The 19,626-nt window shown below is 33.9% G+C and overlaps 1 protein-coding gene across 1 annotated transcript in view; it reads right to left on the bottom strand.

Moving 5' to 3' along the window:
* The window catches only part of SCN7A (sodium voltage-gated channel alpha subunit 7), a 96,139-nt gene that overhangs the window by 19,435 nt on the left and 57,078 nt on the right, over nucleotides 1-19,626 (bottom strand). Inside the window, exons 15-19 of the mRNA XM_029224461.1 lie at nucleotides 18,823-19,257; nucleotides 16,230-16,335; nucleotides 14,526-14,680; nucleotides 12,016-12,189; nucleotides 8,649-8,756 (exon numbers count right to left, since the gene is read on the bottom strand). Of these exons, the coding sequence (XP_029080294.1) occupies nucleotides 8,649-8,756; nucleotides 12,016-12,189; nucleotides 14,526-14,680; nucleotides 16,230-16,335; nucleotides 18,823-19,257 (978 nt within the window). The remainder of the gene's footprint in view (nucleotides 1-8,648; nucleotides 8,757-12,015; nucleotides 12,190-14,525; nucleotides 14,681-16,229; nucleotides 16,336-18,822; nucleotides 19,258-19,626) is intronic.

Genomic DNA, 19,626 nt, shown 5'->3' with positions numbered 1-19,626 from the left:
CACATGCCAAACAACTAGCAAGACAGAAACACAACCCCACCCATTAGCAGAGAGGCTGCCTAAAATCATAATAAGTTCACAGAAACCCCAAAACACAATAACAGATGTGTTTCTGCCCACCAGAAAGACAAGATCCAGCCTCATCCACCAAAACACAGGCACCAGTTCCCTCCATCAGGAAGCCTACACAATCCACTGAACCAACCTCACCCACTTGGGGTAGACATCAAAAACAACAGGACCTACAAACCTGAACCCTGTGAAAAGGAGACCGGAAACACAGTAAGTTAAGCAAAATGAGAAGACAGAGAAATACTCAGCAGATGAAGGAGCAAAGTAAAAACCCACCAGACAAAACAAATGAAGAGGAAATAGGCAGTCTACCTGAAAAAGAATTCAGAGTAAAGATAGTAAAGATGATCCAAAATCTTGGAAATAGAATAGAGAAAATACAAGAAACGTTTAACAAGGACCTAGAAGAACTAAAGAGCAAACAAACAGTGATGAACAACACAATAAATGAAATTACAAATTCTCTAGAAAGAATCAATAGCAGAATCACTGAGGCAGAAGAATGGATAAGTAACCTGGAATATAAAATAGTGGAAATAACTACAGAGCAGAATAAAGAAAAAAGAATGAAAAGAATTGAGGACAGTCACAGATACTTCTGGGACAAAATTAAATGCACCAACATTTGAATTATAGGGGTCCTAGAAGAAGAAGAAAAAAAGAAAGGGACTGAGAAAATATTTGAAGAGATTATAGTTGAAAACTTCCCTAATACAGGGAACGAAATCATCATTCAAGTCCAGGAAGTGCAGAGAGTGCCATATAGGATAAATCCAAGGAGAAACATGCCAAGACACATATTAATCAAACTATCAAAAATTAAATACAGGGCTTCCCTGGTGGTGCAGTGGTTGAGAGTACACCTGCCGATGCAGGGGACACAGGTTCGTGCCCCGGTCTGGGAAGATCCCACATGCCGCGGAGTGGCTAGGCCCATGAGCCATGGCCACTGAGCCTGCGCATCTGGAGCCTGTGCTCCGCAACAGGAGAGGCCACAACAGTGAGAGGCCCGCATACCTCAAAAAAACAAAAAACAAAACAAAAAACAAACAAACAAACCCAAAACAATTAAGAAAATGGTAATAAGAACATACATATCAATAATTACCTTAAATGTAAAAGGATTAAATGCTCCAACCAAAAGACATAGGCTGGCTGAACGGATACAAAAACAAGACTTGTACATATGCTGTCTACAAGAGACCCACTTCAGACCTAGGGACACATACAGACTGAAAGTGAGGGGATGGAAAAAGATATTCCATGCAAATGGAAATCAAAAGAAAGCTGAAGTAGTAATTCTCATATCAGACAAAATAGACTTTAAAATAAAGACTATTCCAAGAGACAAAGAAGGACACTACATAATGATCAAGGGATCAATCCAAGAAGAAGATATAACAATTGTAAATGTTTATGCACCCAACATAGGAGCACCTCAATATGCAAGGCAAATGCTAACAGCCATAAAAGGGGAAATCGACAGTAACACAATCATAGTAGGGGACTATAACACCCCACGTTCACCAATGGACAGATCATCCAAAATGAAAATAAGGAAACACAAGCTTTAAACAAGATGGACTTAATTGCTATTTATAGGATATTCCATCCAAAAACAATAGAATACACTTTCTTTTCAAGTGCTCATGGAACATTCTCCAGGATAGATCATATCTTGGGTCACATATCAAGCCTTGGTAAATTTAAGAAAATTGAAATCGTGTCCAAGCATCTTTTCCAACCACAATGCTATGAGACTACATATCAATTACAGGAAAAAAATACAAACACATGGAGGCTAAACAATAGAGTACTAAATAACCAAGAAATCAGTGAAGAAATCAAGAGGAACTAAAAAAATACCTATAAACAAATGACAATGAAAACACAACAGCCCAAAACCTATGCGATGCAGCTAAAGCAGTTCTAAGAGGGAAGTTTATAGCAATATAATCCTACTTCAAGAAACAAGAAAAATCTCAAATAAACAACTTAACCTTACAACTAAAGCAATTAGAGAAAGAAGAACAAAAAAAACCCAAAGTTAGCAGAAGGAAAGAAATCATAAAAATCAGCAGAAATAAATGAAAAAGAAATGAAGGACACAATGGCAAAGATCAATAAAACTTAAAGCTGGTTCTTTGAAAAGATAAACAAAATTGATAAACCATTAGCCAGACTCATCAAGAAAAAAGGGAAAAGACTCAAATCAGCAGAATTAGAAATGAAAAAGGACAAGTAACAACAGAAATACAAATGATCATAAGAGATTACTACAAGCAACTATATGTCAATAAAATGAACAACCTGGAAGAAATGGCCAAATTCTTAGAAAAGCACAACCTTCCAAGACTCAACCAGGAAGAAATAGAAAATATGAAGAGACCAATCACAAGCACTGAAATTGAAACTGTGTTTAAAAATCTTCCAATAACCAAAGCCCAGGACCAGACAGTTTCACAGGCAAATTCTATCAAACATTTAGAGAAGAGCTAACAGCTATCCTTCTCAAACTTTTCCAAAATATAGCAGAGGGAGGAACACTCCCAAATTCATTCTGTGAGGCCACCATCACCCTGATACCAACACCAGACAAAGAAGTCACACACACAAATAAAACCTACAGGCCAGTATCACTGATGAACATAGATGCAAAATTCCTCAGCAAAACACTAGCAAACAGAATCCAACAGCACATTAAAGGGATCATACACCATGATCAAGTGGGGTTTATCCCAGGAATGCAAGGATTCTTCAATATACACAAATCAATCAATGTGACACACAACATTAACAAACTGAAGGAGAAAAGCAATATGATAATCTCAATGGATGCAGAAAAAATTTTCGACAAAATTCAACACCCATTTATGATGAAAATCCTCCAGAAAGTAGACATAGAGGGAACTTACCTCAACATAATAAAGGCCATTATATGACCAACCCACAGCAAACATTGTTCACAAAGGTGAAAAACTGGAAGCATTTCCTCTAAGTTCAGGAACAAGACAATGTTGCCCACTCTCACCATTATTATTCAACGTTTTTGAAGTTTTAGCCACAGCAATCAGAGAATAAAAAGAAATAAAAGGAATCCAAATGGGAAAAGAAGAAGCAAAACTGTCACTGTTTGCAGATGACATGATACTATACATAGAGAATCCTAAAGATGCTACCAGAAAACTTCTAGAGCTAATCAATGAATTTGGTAAAGTAGCAGGATACCAAATTAATGCACAGAAATCTCTTTCATTCCTATACACTAATTATGAAAAATCTGAAAGAGAAATTACAGAAACACTCCCATTTACCATTGCAACAAAAAGATAAAATACCTAGGAATAAACCTACCTAAGGAGACAAAAGACCTGTATGCAGAAAACTATAGATGCCAATGAAAGAAATTAAAGATGGTACAAACAGATGGAGAGATATACTATGTTGTTGGATTGGAAGAATCAAGATTGTGAAAATGACTCCACTACCCAAAGCAATCTACAGATTCATTGCAAACACTATCAAACTACCATTGGCATTTTTCTCAGAATGAGAACAAAAAACTTCACAATTTGTATGGAAACACAAAAGACCCCAAACAGCCAAAGCAATCTTGAGAAAGAAAAATGGAGCTGGAGGAATCAGGCTCCCAGACTTCAGACTATACTACAAAGTTACTGTAATCAAGACAGTATTGTACTGGCTCAAAAACAGAAATATAGATCAATGGGACAGGGTAGAAAGCCCAGAGATAATCCCACGCACATAGGGTCACCTTATCTTTGATAAAGGAGTCAAGAATATACAATGGAGAAAAGACAGGCTCTTCAATAAGTGGTGCTGAGAAAACTGGATAGCTACATGTAAAATAATGAAATTAGAACACTCCCTAACACCATACACAAAAATAAACTCAAAATGGATTAAAGACCTAAATGTAAGGCTGGATACTAAAACTCTTAGAGGAAAACATAGGCAGAACACTCTATGAAATAAATCACAGCAAGATCCTTTTTGACCCACCTCCTAGAGAAACAGAAATAAAAACAAAAATAAACAAATGGGACCTAATGAAACAAAGGTTTTTGCACAGCAAAGGAAACCATAAACAAGACAAAAGGCAACCCTCAGAATGGGAGAAAATATTTGCAAGTGAAGCAACTGACAAGGGATTAATCTCCAAAATATACAAGCAGCTCATGCAGCTCAATATCAAAAAAACAAACAACCCAATCCAAAAATGGGCAGACGATCTAAATAGACATTTCTGCAAAGAAGGTACACAAATTACCAACAAACACATGAAAGGATGCTCAACATCACTAATCATGAGAGAAATGCAAATCAAGACTACAATGAGGTATCACCTCACACCAATCAGAATGGCCATCAACAAAAATCTACAAAAAATAAAGGCTGGAGAGGGTGTGGAGAAAAGGGCAACATCTTGCATTGTTGGTGGAATGTAAATTGATACAGCCACTATGGAGAACAGTATGGAGGTTCCTTAAAAAACTAAAAATAGAACTACCATAGGACCCAGAAATCCCACTACTGGGCATATACCCTGAGAAAACCACAATTCAAAAAAGAGTCATGTACTACAATGTTCATTGCAGCACTATTTACAATAGCCAGGACATGGAAGCAACTGAAGTGTCCATCGACAGATGAATGGATAAAGAAGATGTGGCACATATATACAATGGAATATTACTCAGTCATAAAAAGAAACGAAACTGCGTTATTTGTAGTGTGCTGGATGGACCTAGAGTCTGTCATACAGAGTGATGTAAGTCAGAAAGAGAAAAACAAATACTGTACACTAACACATATATATGGAATCTAAAAAAAAAAAAGTTTCTGATGAACCTAGGGGCAGGACAGGAATAAAGTCATAGACATAGAGAACGGACTTGAGGACACGGGGAGGGGTAAGGGTAAGCTGGGACAAAGTGAGAGAGTGGCATGGACATATATACACTACCAAATGTAAAATAGATAGCTAATGGGAAGCAGCCGCAGAGCACAGGGAGGTCAGCTCGGTGCTTTGTGACCACCTAGAGGGGTGGGATAGAGAGGGTGGGAGGGAGGTTGAAGAGGGAGGAGATATGGGGATATATTTATGCATATAGCTGATTCACTTTGTTATAAAGCAGAAACTAACACACCATTGTAAAGCAATTGTACTCCAATAAAGATGTTAAAAAATATATATATTAAAAATCCAGATATTCTCAAAATTTTTGTACTAAAAATATTAAAAGACAACAGGGCTGATTGGTATAAATACTAGAATACATAATTATTTCACTTATTTAACTTGTTTTTCCATTTTCTCTATTGTGCCAGAAATGGGCAAGACAACTGAACCTGTGTATATGTATGAGATTATTTAGAAAGCATATAAAATGAGAGTGAAATAAGCCTGGATCTAATCTTGGGGATTCTAACTTCAGGGAGGATTAGTCTATAAAGGAGATGGTGAAGAAGTGGAGGGAAAATAAGAGGAAGACCAAGAGATTGTAGAGATTGTAGATTCTTGAAGCCAAGGCAAGAGATTGTGTCAAGAAACACTGAGTGCGCAGCTGTGCCTCTCAAAATCATAGATCTCCTCTCTGAACCACTGTCTCTAGTGACCTACTCCAGAGTGGGACATTTGGGAAATGAATCTACCACCTAAACTTAAATATAACAATAATCTATGATCACGGTCTCCATTTCCTCAGTTCCTTCATTCTTTAAATATTATTGATACATTCAGAATTTTATTCTTATCAGTCCACTAAAGCTATTATGGTGAATGTAAACCAGTGGCTATACCCAATAAAATAGTTTCAATCTTTGCTACCTCTTTATCTTTCCTTTATCATTTATACTTTGACTCCTTTTCCCCAACCTCACTGCTTTCTCTCTCTCTCTCTTTTTTTCCCTGAGGGACCCTTCTCTTTTCTACCATTCTAACCTTCCCTTCCCTCAGCCATTACTGGATACGGAGCCTTTTGCCTATGCTTTCTTTCTTATATTCCTTAGATTTCTGTCCTTGAATTAATATTTTGATTTTTAATTATGCTTTTAATTACATTCAGTTTTACTTCTAAAACTAAGTCACAGATCCTTTGCTGACATTTAGATACTTTGAAAGGCCCATTGATGCTTCTGATGAAAAAAATGCTATGTCTATTAGAAAATACACACAAATGTAAGAATAAAAGCAATAGATATGGTTGAAACAAATATTTAAATAGTAAGAGCACCTGAAGCTTATTAAGTACATAAAACATTAATTTTGTAATCACTTAGCTTCCTTATATACTCAGTTAATTAAGCTACAGAACTTCCAGAGGATGAGATGAAGATTAAGATCTGGATCTGACCTTGACCTAAACATAATTATTTACCTGACCTCGAATTGTCCATGGCTACTGTCTCATTGCCGTTCTAATTAATGAATGGCATCAAATAGTACAGCACTTGATTTCTGAGAGGCAGCTTCCCTAGCAAATCGCTTCCTACTTTTCTGTGAATCAAGGGCAGAAAACTTGCTGATTTTGACACTTTTTTTTCCTCTTTGTATCTAAATTTATTAGGAAAAACAAACGCTGATATTATGCCAGAACGTTTTTTAAAATAAGGAAAAGTAGTCTAGTTACATTCATTATCTAATTTCTGTGTGTTAGTGTATATCTGTACGTGTTTTGCTTTATTTAGGTATAATTTACAAAAATTGTGTAAATTTAAGATGTACAAGGTGATGTCCTGATATATGTATAAATTGTGAAATGATTCCTACAATCAAGCTAATTAACACATCCATCACTTCACATAATTATCTTTTTGGGTATGTGGTGAGAAACATTTAAGATCTACTCTCTTAGAAAATTTCAAGTATACAGTGCAGTATTACTAACTGTAGTCACCATACTGTACACTAGATCCCCAGAACTTATTCATCTTATAAATGAAAGTTTGGACCCTTTGATCAACATTTCTCCATTTCCCTTACCCACAGCCCTTATGTTTTAATAGGCCATGTGTAGTTTATAGCCCTAGAATATACTATGAAATTATCTTATCACTAAACTGAATTTATGCTAGAAATTTGGCTGTATTGTCATTCCTGAATCTTACAGATCTTTTCAATCATTTTCTCCTTTTCAGCTTATTTTCCTCCTTATTTTGGTTTAAAAGCACTGGGGAATATCACCACCTTGTGGAATCCATAACGTTGTTAATAAAGTGCTTCGTAAGTCATAATGTAAATTACAATTAATATTCAAAATTTTTGTTTTCTAGGTTTATGATAACTGGAATTTTTCTGTATTTGCTACATGATCAAATGTTTCTTTCCCAACATTAGCACATCAAATGTATTTGGAGAATAGGTTGACCAGTCACAGATTCGTATTAATTACAAAAATATTGCCAATCATGCATTTGCATATATATTAAAATATAATTAACATACTTAAAACATATACACATATATACACAACTGTGTATCACATAATCATATTATATTGAATCATATAAAGATGGTACTATTAAAATTTTGGAAGTATGTTTTAGGTAAAACACATTTTTTAAATTACTTATATTTCTGTTTAGATTTATAATAATCACTCAAATTTTGAAATAAAAATAAATATCTATTTTTTAACCAAGTGGAAGGAATTTAAGTATTGAGTTTCTTAATGAATGGCAGTTTAAATGTAACATACAATGTATCAACTATAAAAACAATGCAGCTTAAACATAAATAAGTTTCTTATTGTTTCCACCTACATTGGATATATGATATTCCATAGTATTAGTCAAAGAGGCAGGCTAATGTTAAATAATCCATGTAAATGACAAATGCAAGGAATATAAATGTATGATTACAAAATAAAAGGTAAAATACTACTCTCCCGTTTCTGCATATAATTGATCACTGTATAGCTATATAATTATACTAATTGTGGTGGTCATAGACTCTGTTTTTTCTTCTAGGTTGAGTCATATGGGACTTCCATTATAGGCCCAAAGATTGAACATTGGCCATTTTATATGGTGCAACCTATTAGTTTCCCTCACATTGTTCAGAAGAAGTTTTAACATGGGAGTGAGAGAGAGAAGACTGGCAAGAATTCGTAATTTGTGACGTGTGACTTAAAAGTGAATTTATTTTAAAACTCAAACTGTTATTTCATTTGGTAAATTAATAAGTGTGTATGATGTCCTTATAATTAAAAAAATTAGCTAACTGATCAACATTTCATTTTCTATCAGTTATATTTTTAACATGGACATCATTTCATTAATACTTCTATGTATCAGTGGGTTATTACTTTTTTCTCTCTCAACTATTAATTTTTTGCTTATCTTTATTAGTTTTCATATCTTATGAGCAATAAAGGCCTAAAATGTAAATAAGCATAACTAATAAACCTTTCTTCTGTATTTTTAATTAGTAATATGTAAGACTTTTGTATTAATATTGTTAAAGATACAAATGTGAAGACAACATGATTTTTAATTTATGGAGATTTATTAATCCTAAATAAAAACCTATAGATTAGAAACTTTTCTCTTACCTTCATTCTTTCAAATTGAGATAGAACTCTGAGTGCTCGAAGGAATTTAATGGAAATAAGTGGTTTTAGTTCTTCCCGAGATTTGCCTATTAAGCTAAGACAAAACACCTGGGTATATCAAAAAAGTGAATAGAATTTAATTTTAACTTTAATCAAAACAATGTGTAAAAAACTTTTATTATGGAAAAGATACAGTCAAAGCCTACTAAGAAATTTATGAAATATTTTAATATACATTTCAATATATCTTAATGATGACCTACAGAAAGATATAAGAAAATCATTCTGTGTTAAAATCACTTAAAGAAAGATAAAACTATTTTCTGGTAATAGGAATATATGCTATCGAGATAAACAAAAGTTTGTATATTTGAGATTCTTTATGGTCAAGGCTTAATATTTATATCCACTTTTTATTTTTAAATTAAATTAAGAATCAGTTACATGATTATATGCAATATAGTAATAGTACACAATGTATTCATTAAAACAAAATTCGGAATATATTTACATATGAATCTAAATATGAAGATGGTTAAGATGATATAAAAAATAGGATTTCAGAGAAGAGGCATAAAGAAGGAAATGAATACTGTTAAGTCCAAGTACTAATTACCAAAAAATATAGCAAGATTCTAAGGTAATTTTTTAAACTAAACATATATGTATAAATGTGATTCAAATTCTAAAAAATTAACGGAGATTGAGCAAGGTGGTATAGTTATGATTAACTTTTGTTGTATCTTCATATTTTCTGTATTTTCAAGGCAATATAAATGAAAAAAATTACTCTCTTTTACCCCATGCTAAAGAGCTTATCTTGAAGTGGACTTTGAAGTAAGGGTATCATTTATATAAGCATGGAGGGATGTGGGCTCAAAAGAACAATACCAGGAAACAGGAAGGTGGGTTGCAGGTGTAGTATGGTTTGGTTGAAGTAGAAGGTTAATTGCAAGAATTAATTTAGAAGACAAAGGTCAGATATTGTAAGTCATTATTTAAAGACTGAGAAGCTTCAATCATTGTTTATAGAATAGGGAGACATTTGTGCATTCAACAAAAATTATTGAGCACCTAATATGTGACATGAATTGTTCTAGGATAACAATTGTATAGGATAAGGAGAGAACCAAACTGAAAAACTATTTTGCCTTAATGGAGCTTATCTTTCAGTAAGCAAAATCAGTGAGTAAATTTTATTGGGCTGGCCAAAAGGTTTGTTTGGTTTTTTTCTGTAAGATGGCTCTAGTAGCACTTAGTTGTCTTTAACTTCATTTGAAACAATTTTGTTAGATTGTATTGTGACAGCTGTCATATCTGTGTGCATTTTTTAAAAACTTATCAAAATTGGTGATTTTTTGTGTAACCATTTTAATATTGAAGATGGAAAAAAAGAAGCAACATTTTCAGCATATTATGCTTTCTTATTTCAAGAAAGGTAAAAACGCAACTGAAATGCAAAAAAAGATTTAGCAGTTTTTGAAGAAGGTGCTGTGACTGGTCAAATGTGTCAAAAGTGTTTTGCGCGCTGGAGATTTCTCGCTGGATGATGTTCCATGGTTGGGTAGACCAGATGAAGTTGATAGTGTCAAATTGAGACATTAATTGAGAACAATCAGTGTTATACCATGTGGGAGATAGCTGGCATACTCAAAATATCCAAATCAAACACTGAAAATCATTTGCACCAGCTTGGTCATGTGAATCACTTTGATGTTTGGGTTCCACATAAGTTAAGCGAAAAAAGCCTTCTTGACCGTATTTCTGCATGCGATTCTCTACTTAAATGTAATGAAGACATTCTGTTTTTTAAAAAAAAATTGTGACAGGCGATGAAAAGTGGCTACTGTACAATAACGTGGAATGGAGGAGATCGTGGGGCAAGTGAAATGAACCACCACCAACCACACCAAAGGCCAGTCTTCATCCAAAGAAGGTGATGTTGTGTATATGGTGGGATTGGAAGGGAGTCCTCTATTATGAGCTCCTTCTGGGAAACCAAACGATTAATTCCAACAAGTACTCCTCCCAATTAGACCAACTGAAAGCAGCACTCAGCAAAAAGCATCCGGAATTAGTCAACAAAAAACGCATAATCTTCCATGAGTTTAATGCAAGACCACATGTTTCTTTGATGACCAGACAAAAACTATTATGGTTTGGCTGGGAAGTTCTGATTCATCCGCTATATTCACCAGACACTGCACCTTTGGATTTCCATTTATTTTGGTCTTTACAAAATTCTCTTAATGTAAAATATTTCAGTTCCCTGGAAGACTGTAAAAGGCACCTAGAACAGTTCTTTGCTCAAAAAGATAAAAAGTTTTGGGAAGATGGAATTATGAAGTTGCCTGAAAAACGGCAGAAAGTAGTGGAACAGAAGGGTGAATATGTTGTTCAATAAAGTTCTTGGTGAAAATGAAAAATGTGTCTTTTATTTTTACTTAAAACCGAAGGAACTTTTTGGCCAACCCCATATAATATTAATAGGAAATGAAGAAAGCAGAGAAAGCACAAAGGAGTATTGTAGTGGTTGCAGTTTTAAATATGGTAATGTAGAAAGACCTAACTTCAACACTTTCTTTTCAGCAGTCATAAATGAGGTGAGCCAGCAAAAATTTCAGGTGGAAGGAAGAATAAGTGCAAAGGCACTAAGATAGAAGTAATTTTGGCATGGTTTTTGAACTTCAAGAATTCCGGTGCTGGTGGAGCAGTATATAGACCAGGGTGCGGGAAAGGGAGAGTAGCAGGACATAAGACTGGATCATGTAGAGACTTGTAGGCCTTTGATTGCAAAGACTGTAGCTTTTACTATGAGTGAGGGGTGTTTATTGGAGGATTTCAAGAAAAGTGACTTGAGCTGAGTTTCATTTTACAACAGTACAACATATGTGGTTGCTATGTGGAGAGTAGAACAAAGGCGTGCAGTGGTGGAAGCAAGGATCTCAGCTTGGAATCTACTGCAGTGATACAAATGGGCAGTTCTGGTAGCTTGGATCAGTGTGGTACTGGTGAAGGTTATGATAAGTAGTCTAATTTTAAATGTATGATTTAAAGGTAGAACCAATCTAAATATTTTAGAATGCTGATATTTTCAAGATATTCTGCAATAAGACTATTCTAATTAGCAGCAGGTTTATAGGCAATGATTAGAAGAATCAGGAGTTAAGTACTGAACTGTTAAAATTTTAGAATGAAAAGAAAAGGATGGATGTGAAACATTACATATGAAAAAATATGGGATGTTGGTGACTGAAAATGTATATAGAGAGGGAAAAGAAAGACATAAGTAAATGGAAGAGTAAGTCAGAGTAAAGAAGGAAGAGTAAATCAAATAGCCTTTCAATTTTTTCTTTAAAATACGTACAATAACAACCATGAAGTCTAGTTGGTACCAGCCATTAGTGAAATAGGCTTTAAAACCGTATGCCATCCACTTTAGAAGCATTTCCAGAATAAAGATGTAAGTGAAGATCATGTCAGCATATTCTAATAAGATTTTAATAGTCTTCCTCTGATCAATATATATATCTTCAAAAGCCTGTGGGTAAAAAATTTAAGGATTAGTGTACATGTAATTTCTATAAGCTCTTTTGGCACAGAGGGGAATGAAATCCCATCTCTAGATGGTGAGCATTGTCATAGGTTGTAGTCTCAAGGGCTTGTTCACTTGGTTTGGATTTATTCACACAATCCACATCTGTTTTCTGATCCCATGCCTGTAGCAGACATCATTCATTGATTCCAGAACCTCCAAATTGTGTTCTAATTAGTGATCTGAAAAGCCTCTCTCAAATCGATTAATCAAACTTAAGAGGTGGAATCTTTAGTCACATCTGACCTGGTTCTTGTCTCTAATTCCACATAGCCATCTCATAGATATATGCTATTGAGATTAAAGGAGCAGAGATAAACAAACAAAGAAACAAAACCCCCCAAACTTGTGTTTTCAGAAATCCATGCTGCTATTACATGAAAAAGTCACAGAGCTTGTCAGATCAACCATTAGAAACACATGAATATGAGATAAAATTATAATGTTTTTCTAAAGTTTCTTGGTTTTAATAGATCAACCTCAATTTTACTGTGAAGGAAGCAAATTCTGATAATGTCATTCAAAGCAATTTCATAGTATTTTTTATCACTGTAAAAAAGGCAATAAAATATCAATAACCTCAGGCAGACTTGTTTCAAAGTGTATTTGAGGTCAAAGATTAAACAAGGATGAAAATAATCTTTGGTAAATAATGGTGTGACTCTTAAAAACCTATTAAATAAAAGTAAATATAAAATAAGAGAATTGCTGACTCAATTGAACGAATTATGGAGTAAAAGTGTTTATAAAAGCAGATTATAAATATTATCCAAAGTTATTTTAAAGGAATTTATTCATTACATGTATTTACTTACTGAATAGGTATATAATGTGAAATAATATAAAAAGATATACAGAAGTCTCTATTTCAATTAAAACATTAAAAAATAGGCAAAACCAATCTGTGGCAGTTGAAGTCCACATACTGGCTATCCACATGGAATGAAGAAGTAACTGTTAGGGTCAGAGTATGGTTCTGGAGCCCTGGTAGCATTCTATTTCTCAAGCCAAGTGATGGTTACATAGGTACATACACTTGGTGAAAATCTTTTATGCTATACACTTAAGATTTTCATGCTTTTCAGTATGTGTGCTAAATGTCAGTATAAAGTTTACTTTAAAAATATTTGCAGTACAAAGTCTGGTTCCCAACCATGACTCCATCTTCTCTGTTTTGTGCATCTCATGATTAACTATTTCTTGTGTATCATTCTTTGATCTTCTTTAATCAAACACAAGCAAATATCAATATGCGTTTTATTTTTCTCCCTTTCTTACATAAAATGTAGCATGCTGTACACTTTATCCTTTCTTTTTTTCACTTATTACCATATCTTGGGGAATTGCAATATCAGCATGCAGACAGCTCTTGTATTTTCTAGGTAACTGCACAGTATCCCATTGGATGACTGTACCATAGCATATTTAAACAGTCACCTAATATGGTTTCTTTTTGTTTTTCAATCTTTTGCTATTACAAAAAATTCTTCAGTGCATAGCCTTGTAAATGCATTTAATATGTGTGAAGATTTTAAAATAATTTCCCTGAATTAAGATTCTTGGGTCAATGGGTAAATATATTTGCAGTTCAAAGGTTCTTAAAAGTATGTGCAGGGACTTCCCTGGTGGCACAGTGGTTAAGAATCCTCCTGCCAATGCAGGAGACACGGGTTCGGGCCCTGGTCCAGGAAGATCCCACTTGCCGCGGAGCGACTAAGCCCATGCGTCACAACTGCTGAGCCTGTGCTCTAGAGCCCTCGAGACACAACTCCTGAGCCCATGCGCCTAGAGCCCGCAACAAAGAGGAGCCACCGCAATGAGAAGCCCATGCTTTGCAATAAAGAGTAACCCCTGCTCGCCGCAACTAGAGAGAAAGCCCACGTGCAGCAACGAAGACCCAACGCAGCCAAAAATTAATTAATTAATTTTACAAAAAAGTAAATGCAATATTTCTCTTTCCAATGGAACGGGTAACAAAGTACTAGCATAATATGTGCATTTTATTAAACTTTATTAAAATAAGGAAAATTGGGTATTTATTAACATTCATTTTTCCTGCTATGATTCATATATTTTGAAATTATATTATTTATTTAATATTGAATGAGGCATATACAGACTCTCTGAGAAACTGTAATGTATGTCTTCCAAAACTAAAATCCTAGAATATGAAATTTTGTGCTATAATAAGTATTCTGGGGAAAAATGATTTGGCATGGTGACTTCATGAATGTAGACTCATGATGCATTTTTTTTCCATAAAAATATGAACTCTCACTTACCAGAGCACCTGTGCTGAGCAGAGTGGCAAGGCCAATGAAACACTTAAAACAACTGTTTTCTACTATCTTGCAGCAAGTTTTCCCTATGTTCTGCCAAATTTTTCTTTTCCTGGAGTCTCTACTGATTTGAGCAGATGAAGATCTTCGTCCATAACCTGTCAAGAATGAAACTATTAAGAACAGAAATCTAGAAAACTCATGAAAAAGTAAACATTCCAAATGTTTTGGCAAGTATTTATTTACAGAGTCTAATATAGGTGGTTTCTGACATAAATATTTGATTTTTACCTCTATTGTAGTGACCACTGCAATCACTGAGGAAAAAAAGAAAAAACTTAGCTTGTGAGTTTGGTAACAGTAGGAGGAAAGAAACTGTGAAAGGAAGAGATGACTTAGAACATCCTCTTACCCTGCTGGACAGAGTCTGAGAATAGAACTCACCCCCACTCCTACAAAACACACACACACATACACACAAGACACACACACACCATCTTCTGATGACTACATTTTTGTATAATGCCTGAAAAGTCATTCTCTGAAGATTCACATGGCATAACAAGCATTTCCATTTAAATATACAAATATTTATGACATGGTATGAGATATAATATCAGTTAAGTAAGTTAAATTGATACCAGCTCTTAGGTGGCATGGGAATGGAAATTTTGATTGAGACTATTTAAGGAGCTAAGCTTGGATTATGGAGTAATTTGTGGGTAGGGTACTTGTGTATGAGGTTGAATTTTACCTTCTCGTCAAGAGAGTTAGCATAAGGAAAACATGAGGCTTGAGAAGGGTATGATTAATAGGTAAGAGAATGAAGAATGGAGGTGGGTGGAGTTTAAAGTCAACACATTTTAGAATTTTATAGAATTTTACCTAGAGTCAATTTATACATCTTTGGTCGGAAAAATATAGAAAACGCTTCCTCCCTGGTCTTGTATGATACAAGTGCTATAACTCAAGCTACCAAGAGTGTATTCTTATTTTTGAATATAGGAATTTGAACATTTAGCAATTACCATTTTGATGACGTCCAGTGATTTCAAATGTTCAGAACCTACAGTTATTTGTTAATCTTGTTAGGAAACTAATTTGAATTATAAGTCATTGAGGGTTGCATGCTACATATCTAGTGAGTCGGTCAACTGACAGAAGCCCCATACATTTCTTAATATTCATGTGGTATATAAAAATACATGACCATCACGTGATTTGTTTTCCTATGAGTATTTTAAATATTGACCCCATTCCACGAGTTATAAAAACATACACACGTACACTAATTTAATCTTTTTAATAATCCCATGAAGTCTTATTATTATTCTCATTTTACATGTTAGGAAATGAGCCAGAGAGAGGGTAAGTAAAAGCTAGTAAATGGTGGGCTGGCATACGAACTCAGGCTGTCTGATTTCAGAACCAACACTCTTAACTACTTCATTAGACTCCCTAGGAAGTAGGACCTTCCTCTCTTTTCCAAATACTGACTTTTTCTTAGATATTTATTATAAGTTTCTATCAGGATTCATATGGGCATGTGTACATGTGCATGCACACAAACATGTTCATGTGTGTGTATTCCTTAGTCAGATTAATAAACTCTTTAAAATTAAAAGTATATTCAATAGTATTATTTAGGTTAAGAGAAATTTAGTCTAATTTCAATACAATTTTCAAAGGAATTAATTTTTTTCTTACCGTTTTTAAGACGCTTTGGCTTTCCACGTTCATAGACCATTTCTTCTTCTTCAGAGACAGCAATATCAACCGTACTGCATTCAGATGAGCTAGATTGCTTTACCTTCTGAAAAGTAAAATCCCACCAAGAAAGTTGTGATTAAAGTTTCATTTACTCACTGTAGTTAAAGTTTATTTTATTTTCAGAAAAAAGAAAAATTATGTACAGAAAGACTACTGTCAGGCATAAAAGACTTCAGGCCAATTTCATAATTGATATTAAAGTGCATACATATCTCTGGGAATTGAAGTTTTAAAAAAATATTTAAAAAATTAACTTAAGATAAAATGATTTTTAGATTAAAATTAACATATAGTTAATAACACTGTTCTCCTAAAAGATGTGCAGGCTATCTCAAATTTCTGAAAGGAAAGATCTAGGTAGAGTATACAAAAAAGAAAATTATAAATATTTTGTTCTACCTCTTTGTCTTTTGCACAGTAAGCATCAAGGAAATAAAATTAGAAGTTTTGTTTCCTTTAAACCATATACGGTCAATTGTAAGACATCATGGTGCTCAATTAAAAAAATAAAATATACAGCAGGATATTACTCTTAAATAAGCAAACCTTTTGAAAAATTATTTCACTTCCCTTTGTATTCTCTTTATTATTGATAAAATAAGGGTATAGCAATGCACTGATTTGGGAGTAGACAATAAATAAATTAATATTATATCATGTTTGAGCATTCAATGATTGAAAATTATACATTTTATATTTAAATGCTTTATTAGAGTTTGGAAAACCCTTGCACATAAATTGTTTGATGACATTTTCCCAAAACTGTGTGAGCACTTTTATTCTAAATTTATAAATAAATCAATTAAGATTCAAAATTATAAATCATTTTAGTAGAAGATTATTTAATGGCCAATATATATTGCTACATTATGAAAAAACAAGTTTCAAAATCTGATTTAAATTTTATGCTTTTATGAAATTTATATAGTTGTATATTTGTAATAAAATATGAAAGTTTAAATACCAAAGAGAGTATGAATCTCTGAATTATCAGATCACATGTAATTTTATATTTCATCTTTGGCTTTTGGTATATCAACATCCTAAGCACTCTTGGGCTACATAATCTGGAAAGTGTTATAAATATATAAATGAATAAATCTAGTTTGAGTAGTTAACAATCAACAAGACCAAATAATTATGCAGCTTAAATGACAACTTCTGAAACGTCAACATTTACAGTTATATTAATTTCCATCTTTCCTATGTATTTTCGTATCTCCAACTTTCTAATGAGATTGGCAAGAAGTTTCCCACTTCCACATGATGTGCTATGATAAATAGTAATTTTACTGAGAAATGGATGGTAGTACATGCCTTATAGTGTTGTTATAATTTAAATAAAATCAGCTAGCACTCTATAAATATTCATAAATATTTAAGTGAAGATATAGAAGTGTGCTGGAGAAGAATACTTTTCATTTTCTAATAATGGTATTAATTAAAGGAAAATGAACCTGAGAATATGGGGTGTGACAAGGAGTGAAAATGATTCTCGGAAACAAAGATGCCTGCACTAGAAACTAGAAGGACTTTGAATAATTGAAAATTAATTCCTTTTAGAAGGCCAATTTGATAAGTTATTGCAGAGAGCAGTTGCCAAGCCAGAAGAGGTCTAGGAGATAAGATGGTGTCAGAGACTATGGGGACCTGGAAAAAGATATTCTCTGCCCTTCCCCATGCCAGTGAATGAACTAAAACGATTCTCTAGTGAGGTCCAATGCAAGTGGCTCACAGTGCAGATGTGATCTCTATAGATGTAGCTTTGAATTAAATGATAGCTCCTACTAACACATTATGCTGCTTGCAAATGAAGACAGTAAGACTGTATCCCATAGGGTATACATTTTAAAAGCTAAGTGAACAGCAGTATCTGCCCTTCTTTGAATATGACCCTTCTCCCCCACCACCCTGTGTTTATAAAGTTGCAAAATGTTCACAATTCAAACTGCTGGTTTTTTCCTTTGTTCTTTTAGTCCAACTCAATTATATATGCTATAATACGTTGCAGAAATGAACTGACAAGAATCTTAAAATTTTAGCAAGCAAGAAAGTAACTTAGCACTCTTCTAGTCCCATCTTATATTTTAAACATGATAAAGTCCAGGAGAGTTTGGTGATTTCTCCAATAACACACATAGATTTTTTAAATGTAGTTTTCTTCAATATGCTTTTCATCACCCCATGCTGCTTGCTTATTAATGGACAGACTATTATAATTATATTATCTGATGTTTACTAAGTGTTTACTATATATGGGCATTATTCTATGCACTATTGAACTATTTTTCTCAATCTTTCTTTTCTATCTCCTCTAAGAAACAGATACAAGTTTATCCTCATTTACAGACGAGGAAACTGAAGCTTAGAAAGTTTAAGAAACTTGATCAGCAGCAGAAAATCAGGAGCAAGGAATGCTATAGCTAGGATTGAATGGGTAATCTAACTCGGGAACTTCAGCACTGCTTCACTTCCTTATCAACAATGCCATCAATCAACAATAAGAAATCATGATATTAAAACAACTTACTTCTTTGCTGCTTCCATCACCTGACTTGCTCTGAATCTCCTTATTCAGATTTTCTATATCAGATTCTTCTGACGCAATCGGTACAGTTTCTGAGACACTGGGACTGGGGATAAGTGACTGACTCCCATTTTCGGTCATTGTGTTTTTCTCTGTGCCACTGCTTTTTTCCTTATCCTTGAGGAAATCTTGGGTGTTGCTCAATTCAGAGAGAGTATGGTCAGAAATATTCTCTTTAACATATATATTACTTGCATTGTCCATTGTTTCCTCTGGAACATTTTGGTTTTTGCATAATATTTTAGAAAGCACATAATTTATTCCTTTTTTAATCCTCGCCATTGCACGCTGGAGATTTTTTGCTTCATCATTCTCTTCAGTTGTTGCAGCCTTGTGTGAACTAAATGAGCTGACCAATGCCAGAAACAGGTAAAGTATCTGAATGAGGAAGTCAATGAGGTTAAATGCATCTCATTTTTTTGTTTCCTTTCAAACAACAACGACAAAATAATCTTTTAAAAAAGCGGACCTGAGATTTGAAAACAGCATACACACTACAATGCTATTTAGGCTATTCAGTTTTTGCTCATCTACAGTGGGCCAGGTGCTGTGTTAGTGGCTTGTATAGCCAGAACTCATCTCAAGGTCACAATATTCTATGAAATATCATTTTTTCTCTTTTACAGATGAAAACCACAAAGCTTACAGATGCTAAGTATCAAAGATCACACAGGTTGAACATAGGTCTGTCTTATTCCAAAGTTTGTTTTTCTCACTAAGCCAGGCTAACTCTCCCAAAGTGAGAAA

The sequence above is a fragment of the Monodon monoceros genome, unplaced genomic scaffold (genome assembly GCF_005190385.1).
Source record: "Monodon monoceros isolate NGI ecotype Baffin Bay Population unplaced genomic scaffold, NGI_Narwhal_1 Super_Scaffold_16, whole genome shotgun sequence".
NCBI classification, from domain to species: domain Eukaryota; kingdom Metazoa; phylum Chordata; class Mammalia; order Artiodactyla; family Monodontidae; genus Monodon; species Monodon monoceros.
Note: the sequence above shows the minus strand (reverse complement) of the source record. Positions and strands in the feature narration are given on the sequence as shown.